Source organism: Pithys albifrons, chromosome 30 (assembly GCF_047495875.1).
Source record: "Pithys albifrons albifrons isolate INPA30051 chromosome 30, PitAlb_v1, whole genome shotgun sequence".
Classification (NCBI taxonomy): domain Eukaryota; kingdom Metazoa; phylum Chordata; class Aves; order Passeriformes; family Thamnophilidae; genus Pithys; species Pithys albifrons.
In genome coordinates this window covers 1000308-1011046 of record NC_092487.1, presented here as the reverse complement: position 1 = coordinate 1011046, position 10739 = coordinate 1000308, and the positions used below count along the sequence as shown (strand labels likewise).

Genomic DNA, 10739 nt, shown 5'->3' with positions numbered 1-10739 from the left:
TCCCAGACCCCCCAGCAGGGACCCGGCAGGACCCCCCTCAGTGTGCCCGGTGCCCATTCCTGCTGTTCAGCCCCCACCCCCTCCCAAGCAGAGCCCCGATGGGACCCCCCTGGGCCTGCCCCATTTCCAGGTGCCCGGTGCCCGTTCCCACGGGGCTCTGCCGTGCCAGGCCAGCTGCGGAGCGCCCGGGAAGCAGCTCCAGCTCCCGGGAAGGAGGAGGCGTTTCCCGTCCCCACGCTGGCCCCGGGCCAGGCTCCCAAATGAGCACCGGGAGCTGCCCCTCACACCTCCCTCGGTATAAAAGCCGGGCACGGCACAGCCCGGGCACACCCGCCGGTCCGCCGAGCAGGTAAGTGGCCCCTCGTGGCACGGGGGGCTCCCACGCTCTCCCACGCTCGGGCTCTGTCGCGACTTGCCGGGACGCCGCTGCCGCCCGGGACGTGCCCCGACAGCTCCTCTTCCTCCCCCTGATGAGGAGGAGTCCTGGAAGATCTTTCCGAACCGAGGGCTGAGCGTGGTTCTCCTTCTCCGACAGCTGCCCGGAGCCCAGCGAGGAGCAGAGACCACCCCCCGGCCGTGCCAGTCGCGACATCCGCCAGCTGCAGGATGGGCCAGTGCAACTGCCGCAAGAAGCGCAAGGTCCTTGAGCCGCTCCGGGACCCCTCGGTGGGGCGGGGGGTGACCTGGCACGTCCCCATCCCTGTGGGCACGTCCCTGTGGGCACGTCCCTGTGGGCACGTCCCTGTGGGCACAGCGCTGGGCACGGTCTGGCTCTGCCCCATCCCGGTGTCGGGGGGTTGTTTGGGGGTTTGGAATTGCTGTCCCGGGAAGGGCTCAGGGACCAGGGTGGTTTTTCCCAGCCCTTTTGGGAGCTGTCCGTGCTCCGTGTGGCCTCTCCGAGGATGCCCAGGGCACAAGGGCTCCTGTTTTCCTTGGCTTTGAACCGTGAGGTGCCCACTCTGTGCCACCTGTGGAGGATTTTAGGGAGCAGGGATGAGGCTCTGGAGGCTTCCAAGTCCTCCCTAAAGGGCATTTTCGAGGCGTTCCGAGGGGAACCCGCAGCCTGGAGCAAAAATCGCCATCGTTTCGTCATGGCACGGGGGGGTCATGCCAGTCGGTGCCCCCCAAGCCGCTGGGAACGGGGTTTCTTGGGGTGAGAGAGGGGCTCCGGGCGCTGCCAAGCCCCATCCCAGGCGTCATCCCGGGCACTGACTCATCGTGCCATCGCCACCTGTGCCGAGGAGAGGAAGAACCAGTCGGGACGGCCGCGGCCCCCGCGCCGGGAATTCTGCGGGAGACGCCGCGATGGCGGAGCCTGGCGGGCCCCGGGCAGGGACATCGGGGGGGTGACAGGCCCTCAGGGACGGGTGGCACCTCGAGGTGGCAGCTGGAGGGGGTGCTGGAGCCGGGCAGAGCCGGCCTGGAGCGGTGGAAGGTCTTGGTGGAGGGGTGGGAGGTCTTTGTGAGGGATGGGAGGTCTTTGTGGAGGGGTGGGAGATCTTTGTGAGGGGTGGGAGGTCTTGGTGGAGGGGTGGGAGGTCTTTGTGAGGGATGGGAGGTCTTTGTGAGGGATGGGAGGTCTGTATGGAGGGGTGGGAGGTCTTGGTGGAGGGGTGGGAGATCTTTGTGAGGGGTGGGAGGTCTTGGTGGAGGGGTGGGAGATCTTTGTGAGGGGTGGGAGGTCTTGGTGGAGGGGTGGGAGGTCTTTGTGAGGGATGGGAGGTCTGTGTGGAGGGGTGGGAGGTCTGTATGGAGGGGTGGAAGGTCTTTGTGAGGGGTGGGAGGTCTTGGTGGAAGGGTGGGAGATCTTTGTGAGGGGTGGGAGGTCTGTATGGAGGGGTGGGAGGTCTTGGTGGAGGGGTGGGAGATCTTTGTGAGGGGTGGGAGGTCTTTGTGAGGGATGGGAGGTCTGTGTGGAAGGGTGGGAGATCTTTGTGAGGGGTGGGAGATCTTTATGAGGGGTGAGAGATCTTTGTGAGGGGTGGGAGATCTTTGTGAGGGGTGGAAGGCCTTTGTGAGGGGTGAGAGGCCTTCGTGGAGGGGTGGGAGGTCTTTGTGAGGGGTGGGAGGTCTTTGTGAGGGGTGGGAGGTCTTTGTGGAGAGGTAGGAGGTCTTTGTGAGGGATGGGAGGTCTTTGTGAGGGGTGGGGGGTCTTTGTGAGGGGTGGGAGGTCTTGGTTGAGGGTTGGGAGGTCTTGGTGGAGGGGTGGGAGATCTTTGTGAGGGGTGGGAGATCTTTGTGCGGGGTGGGAGGTCTTTGTGAGGGGTGGGAGGTCTATGTGAGGGGTGGGAGGTCTATGTGAGGGGTGGGAGGTCTTTGTGAGGGGTGGGAGATCTCTGTGAGGTGTGGGAGGTCTTTGTGAGGGGTGGGAGGTCTTGGTGGAGGGGTGGGAGGTCTTGGTGGAGGGGTGAGAGATCTTTGTGCGGGGTGGGAGGTGTTTGTGAGGGGTGGGAGGTCTTTGTGAGGGGTGGGAGGTCTTTGTGAGGGGTGGGAGGTCTTGGTGGAGGGGTGGGAGATCTTTGTGCGGGGTGGGAGGTCTTTGTGAGGGGTGGGTGGTCTTGGTGGAGGAGTGGGAGGTCTTTGTGAGGGGTGGGAGGTCTGTGTGAGGGGTGGGAGGTCTTTGTGAGGGGTGAGAGGTCTTGGTGGAGGGGTGGGGGATCTTTGTGAGGGGTGGGAGGTCTTGGTGGAGGGGTGGGAGGTCTATGTGAGGGGTGGGAGGTCTATGTGAGGGGTGGGAGGTCTTTGTGAGGGATGGGAGATCTGTATGGAGGGGTGACAGGTCTTTGTGAGGGGTGGGAGGTCTGTATGGAGGGGTGGGAGGTCTGTGTGAGGGGTGGGAGGTCTTGGTGGAGGGGTGGGAGGTCTTGGTGGAGGGGTGGGGGATCTTTGTGAGGGGTGGGAGGTCTTGGTGGAGGGGTGGGGGATCTTTGTGAGGGGTGGGAGGTCTTGGTGGAGGGGTGGGAGGTCTATGTGAGGGGTGGGAGGTCTTTGTGAGGGATGGGAGATCTGTATGGAGGGGTGACAGGTCTTTGTGAGGGGTGGGAGGTCTGTATGGAGGGGTGGGAGGTCTGTGTGAGGGGTGGGAGGTCTTGGTGGAGGGGTGGGAGGTCTTGGTGGAGGGGTGGGAGGTCTGTATGGAGGGGTGGGAGATCTTTGTGAGGGGTGAGAGGTCTGTGTGGAGGGGTGGGAGGTCTGTGTGGAAGGGTCTTGCACCTGTTGGGGGTCTCAGCTGTGGACAGTGGGGTCTGACACCTCCTTAGAGGGTCTCACACCTGTAGGAGGGGTCTCCAGCGAGGTCTGGTGTTGATAAGGAGCTTTAGCCCATCACTGGAGACCCCTCAGGGAGTGTCCCACCTACCTGGGGCTTGTCCTGTTCACCCTGGGGGGTGTCCCATCCCTCTGGAAAGGTCCCATCCCTCTGGAGTGGCATCCCATCCTCTTGGGAAGGTCTCCCATCCCTTTGGGAAGGTGTCCCACCCTTCCAGGTCACTGTCCCATCCCTCCAGGTCTCTGTCCCACCCCTCCGGGTCACTGTCCCATCCCTTTGGGAAGGTGTCCCATCCCTTTGAGAGAAGGTGTCCCATCCCTCCAGGTCATTGTCCCACCCCTTCAGGTCACTGTCCCATCCCTTTGGGAAGGTGTCCCACCCTTCCAGGTCACTGTCCCATCCCTCCAGGTCATTGTCCCACCCCTCCAGGTCACTGTCCCACCCCTCCAGGTCATTGTCCCATCCCTTTGGAAAGGTGTCCCATCCCTTTGGAAAGGTGTCCCATCCCTTTGGGAAGGTGTCCCACCCCTCCAGGTCATTGTCCCATCCCTCCAGGTCACTGTCCCACCCCTCCAGGTCACTGTCCCACTCCTCCAGGTCACTGTCCCACCCCTCCAGGTCACTGTCCCATCCCTCCAGGTCACTGTCCCATCCCTTCAGGTCACTGTCCCACCCCTCCAGGTCACTGTCCCACCCCTCCAGGTCATTGTCCCATCCCTCCAGGTCATTGTCCCATCTCTCCAGGTCATTGTCCCATCCCTTTGGAAAGGTGTCCCACCCCTCCAGGTCACTGTCCCATCCCTCCAGGTCATTGTCCCACCCCTCCAGGTCATTGTCCCACCCCTCCAGGTCACTGTCCCATCCCTCCAGGTCATTGTCCCATCCCTTTGGGAAGGTGTCCCATCCCTTTGGGAAGGTGTCCCATCCCTTTGAGAGAAGGTGTCCCACCCCTCCAGGTCATTGTCCCACCCCTCCAGGTCACTGTCCCACTCCTCCAGGTCACTGTCCCATCCCTCCAGGTCATTGTCCCATCCCTCCAGGTCATTGTCCATCCCTCCAGGTCACTGTCCCACCCCTCCAGGTCACTGTCCCACCCCTCCAGGTCATTGTCCCATCCCTTTGTAAAGGTGTCCCATCCCTTTGGGAAGGTGTCCCATCCCTCCAGGTCACTGTCCCATCCCTCCAGGTCACTGTCCCACCCCTCCAGGTCACTCTCCCACCCCTCCAGGTCATTGTCCATCCCTCCAGGTCACTGTCCCACCCCTCCAGGTCACTGTCCCCCCCCATATCTCACCCTCTGTCCCCCCCAGGACTGCCAGGAGCTCACGGACGTGGAACGGGCCATCGAGACCGTCATCAGCCAGTTCCATTGCTACGCAGTGAAGGGGCAGAAGGAGTACCTGACCCCCAACGAGATGCAGGACCTGGTGGTGCAGAAGCTGCCCCACCTTGGCAAGGTGAGGGCAGAGCCCCGGGGTGGGCAGGGAGGGCTGGGCAGGGGGCACAGGACCCCAAAGTCGCCTCATCCTGATGTTCTCTCTGCAGTGTGTGGGACCACTGGAGGAGAAGATCGAGTGCATGGGGGACCCCAATGAGGCCAAGCTGGAGTTTGGAGAGTACTGGGACATGATGGGGGACGCAGCCAAGGGTTGTAGGAGGAAGTAGGAGGTGGTGGGGACCAAGAAGGTGCCCGAGGCCTCCAACTCTGCTCCGGGAAGCGCGAGGGGCATCCGAGCCCCGTGGGATGAACCTGGGAAAAGCATCGTTGCTCCTTCCAGGGGTTGTCTTCTCCCTCCAGCATGAAGGGACCCCCTCCTCAGCTCCAGCCCTGCCCTCTCCTGGCTCTTCTCCCTGGCAGGAGACCCCCCTTGCCACCCCCAGCCCCGTGCCATGGTGGGAGGGAGGTGGCAATGGGTGTTCCTGACCCGGCTCTGGGGCCTTTCTCCGTCCTTCATCCCTGGGATTGTCCATCCAACCTCCAGCCCTGGAAAGCCTCTGGTTGAAGGTCCCCCCAAGCCCTGGAGCATCTCAGTGAGAAGGACTCGGCTCCTTTCCCCCCCCAAACCCCCTTGGAAGTGCGGGCTGTGCCCCCAGCCCTGTGCCCTGGCACCCTGAGGGCACCTCCAGGGGCATCCCAGGCTCTGAGGTGGCCCTGGGTGGGTTCAGGGGGTCTGGGTGGGTTCCCTGCTGTCCCCTCAGGTTTTTGGGTGCTATCCCAGGACGTGCCACCCTCCTGGTGCCACCCCCTCCCAGGCTCGGGGCTGGGCTGGGCATGGGTTGGTCTCGGCTTGTGCCACTTGTGACCATTTTTGTATAAATTAATAAAGGAAAACACTGGAAAAAACCCCAAAAAACTGTGACGGGGTGACCTGGATTGTCCCTGGTGGGAGAGGGAAGGGGTGGGGGCAAGGGGGGTGCAGGATTGGGGCTCTGGGTTGTGCCAGGGGTGCTGTGGGTGTGCCAGGGGTCCCACAGGTGTGCCAGGGATCCCACAGGTGTGCCAGGGATCCCAGAGATGTGCAAGGGATGCTGTGGGTGTGCCAGGGATCCCACAGGTGTGCCAGGGATGCTCTGGGTATGCCAGGGATGCTGTGGGTGTGCCAGGGATCCCAGAGGTGTGCCAGGGGTGCTCTGGGTATGCCAGGGGTGCTGTGGGTGTGCCAGGGATCCCAGAGGTGTGCCAGGGATGTTGTGGGTGTGCCAGAGATCCCACAGGTGTGCCAGGGATCCCAGAGGTGTGCCAGGAGTGCTGTGGGTGTGCCAGGGGTGCTGTGGGTGTGCCAGGGATCCCACAGGTGTGCCAGGGATGCTGTGGGTGTGCCAGGGGTGCTGTGGGTGTGCCAGGGGTCCCACAGGTGTGCCAGGGATGCTGTGGGTGTGCCAGGGATGCTGTGGGTGTTCAAGGGATCCCAGAGGTGTGTCAGGGATCCCAGAGATGTGCCAGGGGTGCTGTGGGTGTGCCAGGGATCCCACAGGTGTGCCAGGGATCCCAGAGGTGTGCCAGGGGTGCTGTGGGTGTGCCAGGGATCCCAGAGGTGTGCCAGGGATCTGGAGAGGGACCTGGACAGGATGGGAGGATCTGGAAAGGGACCTGGACAGGGTGGAGGAACCTGGAGAGGGATCTGGACAGGATGGAGGGATTTGAAGAAGGATCTGGACAGGATGGGGGGACCTGGAGAAGGATCTGGACAGGATGGGGGGATCTGGAGAAGGACCTGGACAGGCTGGAGGGCAGGAGGGCTCTGCAGAGGGACCTGGATGGACTTGAGGGATGGGCTGATTCCAGTGGGATGAAGTTCAACAAGGCCAAGTGCAGGTCCTGCCCTTTGGCCACCCCAAGCCCTGCAGAGCTCCAGGCTGGGCACAGAGTGGCTGGAGAGGGACAGGCAGAGGGACCTGGGGGGACTGAGGGACAGGAAGCTCAACAGGAGCCAACAGTGTGCCCAGGTGGCCAAGAAGGCCAATGGGATCCTGGCCTGGATCCAAACTAGCGTGGCCAGCAGGGACAGGGCAGTGACCCTTCCCCTGGACTCTGCCTTGGGGAGGCCACACCTTGAGTGTTGTGTTCAGTTCTGGGCCCCTCAGTTGAGGCAAGAGATTGAGGGGCTGGAGCGGGGCCAGAGAAGAGCAACGAGGCTGGAGAAGGGACTGGAGGTGGCACTGAGTGTCCTCTGAAACACCTCCAGGGACAGAGAATCCACCAGGTCTTGATCCAACCCTACTGGGAGAATCCACCATGTCTTGATCCAACCCTACTGTGATCACCAGCCCAGGGCACTCTGTGCCCTGGGCTGGTGATCACAGTGGGGTTGGATCAAGGATTGATGATCTCCGAGGTCTCTTCCAACCCAACTGAGAAGAGCAACGAGGCTGGAGAAGGGACTGGATGTGGCTCTGAGTGTCCTCTGAAACACCTCCAGGGACAGAGAATCCACCAGGTCTTGATCCAACCCCACTGGGATCACCAGCCCAGGGCATGGAGGTGCCAGAGTGATCTCCACCTGCTTTTCAGGGAGAGTTTCTTCATGGAAAGGGTTGTCAGGGGTTGGAAGGGGGTTCCCAACGAGGGAGTGGAGTCTCCATCCCTGGAGGTGTTTGAGGAATGACTGGAAGTGGCATTGAGTTCTCTGGAAATGGCACTGAGTGCCCTGGGCTGGAGATCACAGTGGGGTTGGACCAAAGGTTGGACTTGATGATCTCAGAGGTCTCTTCCAACCCAAGTCATTCCATGATTCTACAATTTTATGATTCTATGATTCCATGATGGTGGATTCTCCATCCCTGGAGGTGTTTAAGGTGACACTGGATGTGACACTGAGTGCCCTGGGCTGGTGATCCCAGTGGGGTTGGATCAAGGGTTGGACTTGATGATCTCAGAGGTCTCTTCCAACCCAGCTCATTCCATGATTCCATGATTTTATGATGGTGGATTCTCCATCCCTGGAGGTGTTTAAGGTGAGACTGGACATGGCACTGAGTGCCCTGGGCTGGTGATCACAGTGGGGTTGGATCGAGGGTTGGACTTGCTGATCTCAGAGGTCTTTTCCAACCCAATCCATTCTATGGATGTGGCACTGAGTGAGAATCCACCATGTCTTGATCCAAAATCCACCAGATCTTGATCCAACCCCACTGGGAGAATCCACCATGTCCTGATCCAACCCCACTGGGAGAATCCACCACATCTTGATCCAACCCTACTGTGAGAATCCACCAGGTCTTGATCCAACCCTCCTGTGAGAATCCACCAGGTCTTGATCCAACCCCGCTGTGATCACCAGCCCAGGGTTGGTGCCCTCCGTGCCCTGGGCTGGTGATCACAGTGGGGTTGGGTCAAGGGTTGGACTTGATGATCTTGGAGGCCTTTTCCAACCCAATCCATTCTGTGATTCTGTGATTTTATGGATGTGGCCCTGAGTGAGAATCCACCATGTCTTGATCAAGACCTGGTGGATTCTCACAGTAGGGTTGGATCAGGACATGGTGGACTCTCCCAGTGGGGTTGGATCAGGACATGGTGGATTCTCACAGTGGGGTTGGATCAAGACCTGGTGGATTCTCCCAGTGGGGTTGGATCAGGACATGGTGGACTCTCACAGTAGGGTTGGATCAAGATGGATTCTCACAGTGGGGTTGGATCAAGACCTGGTGGATTCTCACTCAGTGCCACATCCATAGAATGGATTGAGTTGGAAAAGACCTCCCAGATCATCAAGTCCAACCCTTGATCCAAGTCCACTGTGATCACCAGCCCAGGGCACGGAGGGCACCAACCCTGGGCTGGTGATCACAGTAGGGTTGGATCAAGACATGGTGGATTCTCATAGTGGGGTTGGATCAAGACCTGGTGGATTCTCCCAGTGGGGTTGGATCAAGACCTGGTGGATTCTCCCAGTGGGGTTGGATCAGGACATGGTGGATTCTCACAGTGGGGTTGGATCAAGACCTGGTGGATTCTCCCAGTGGGGTTGGATCAGGATATGGTGGACTCTCCCAGTAGGGTTGGATCAAGACATGGTGGATTTTGGATCAAGACCTGGTGGATTGTCCCAGTGGGGTTTGATCAAGACCTGGTGGATTCTCCCAGTGGGGTTGGATCAAGACCTGGTGGACTCTCACAGTGGGGTTGGATCAAGACCTGGTGGATTCTCCCAGTGGGGTTGGATCAGGATATGGTGGATTCTCTCAGTAGGGTTGGATCAAGACCTGGTGGATTCTCCCAGTGGGGTTGGATCAAGACCTGGTGGATTCTCCCAGTGGGGTTGGATCAGGACATGGTGGATTCTCACAGTGGGGTTGGATCAAGACCTGGTGGATTCTCCCAGTGGGGTTGGATCAGGACATGGTGGATTCTCTCAGTAGGGTTGGATCAAGGATTGGACTTGTTGACCTCCAAGGTCTTTTCCAACCCAATCCATTCCATGACATCCCAAAAAAGGGAGAGGTTTGGGCACCTACTGAGAGGAGAAACCAGAGATGAGCAAAGCAAAACTTCTCCCAACCTCCGAGCCGGGTGATAAATGTCGGGGCCGGGCAGGTCCTGCCGGGCCGGTGGTGGCACCGTCACCGCGGCTCAACCGCGGCCACCTCTGTCTCCTCTCAGCCCGGGGGTGGATTTCACAAGAGGGGAATGACTATTCCTTGTCCCTGCCTTGGAAAGACATGGATGGTAATTAAGCAGAGAGGGTGTGGCGTGGGTTTAATTAGAGACAGGAAATGTGTCAAGTGGTTGGGGTGAGGTTGGAAGGGGAGGGGAAAGGAGAGGTGGAACTCCTGGATCTGCTTCCCAACACCTGTCTGGGAATGTGCCGTGGGAGGGGTGGAGGTGGAACTTCTGGGGCTCTGGGTTTGCCCTTGGTGTTGTCAGAAGGACCATTCCTGAGGTGTGAGACATCCTTGATGAGTATCTGGGAAGTTCTTGGAGGTGGTGGGAACAGCTCAGCCCATGGCAGGCCACTCGGTGGCCCTTGGTGAGGACACGGATCCAAGGAAGCCACCCAAGACTCCTCAAACCCAGAGCTCTGCAGAGGCTCCTGAGGTGCAGATCTTGACAAGGAGACACCAAAAACCTTCTGATCCTTCAAACCTCAGAGCTCTGCAAAGGCTCCCATGGTGGAAATCTTGACCAGGAGACACCAAATGTCTCCTGATCTTTCAAACCCAGAGCTCTGGAAAGCCTCCCATGGTCCAAATCTTGACCAGGAGACACCAAACATCTCCTGATCCTTCAACCCCAGAGCTCTGCAAAGGCTCCTGTGATCCAGATCTTGACCAGGAGACACCAAATATCTCCTGATCTTTCAAATCTCAGGGATCTGCAAAGGTTCCTGTGATCCAAAACTTGACCAGGAGACACCAAAACCCTTCTGATCCTTCAAACCCAGAGCTCTGTAAAGGTTTCTGTGATCCAAACTTGACCAGGAGACACCAAATGTCTCCTGATCCTTCAAGTGTCAGAGCTCTGCAAAGGCTCCCATGGTGCAAATCTTGACCAGGAGACACCAAAAACCTTCTGACCCTTCAAACCTCAGGGCTCTGTAAAGGCTCCCGTGGTCCAGATCTTGAGCAGGAGACACCAAACATCTCCTGATCTTTCAAACCTCAGGGCTCTGCAAAGGTTCCTTTGATCTAAACTTGAGCAGGAGACACCAAATGTCTCCTGATCCTTCAAACCTCAGGGCTCTCTAAAGCCTCCCATGGTCCAGATCTTGACCAGGAGACACCAAACATCTCCTGATCCTTCAAACCCAGAGCTGGTGTAGACCAGGGGGTGACTCCAACCTCACTGGGGCCATCCCAACTGGTGGGAAATACTTTGATCCTTCAAACCCAGAGCTCTGCAAAGGTTCCTGTGATCCAGATCTTGACCAGGAGACACCAAATATCTCCTGATCTTTCAAATCTCAGGGATCTGCAAAGGTTCCTGTGATCCAAAACTTGACCAGGAGACACCAAAACCCTTCTGATCCTT

At 59.3% G+C, this 10739-nt stretch overlaps 1 protein-coding gene across 2 annotated transcripts; it reads left to right on the top strand.

Moving 5' to 3' along the window:
* Nucleotides 1-242: 242 nt before the first annotated feature.
* On the top strand, nt 243-5622 carry S100A14 (S100 calcium binding protein A14). 2 transcript variants are annotated; one of them, XM_071579506.1, is made up of 4 exons: nt 243-349; nt 536-639; nt 4579-4725; nt 4814-5622. In XM_071579506.1, the coding sequence occupies exons 2-4, from the start codon at nt 607-609 to the stop codon at nt 4931-4933; spliced, it is 300 nt and encodes a 99-aa protein (XP_071435607.1). In that variant the 5' UTR covers nt 243-349; nt 536-606; the 3' UTR covers nt 4934-5622. The 2 variants fall into 2 exon arrangements, with proteins under 2 accessions (XP_071435607.1, XP_071435606.1); XM_071579505.1 differs by lacking the exon at nt 243-349 and having other exon boundaries at nt 476-639.
* Nucleotides 5623-10739: the final 5117 nt, after the last annotated feature.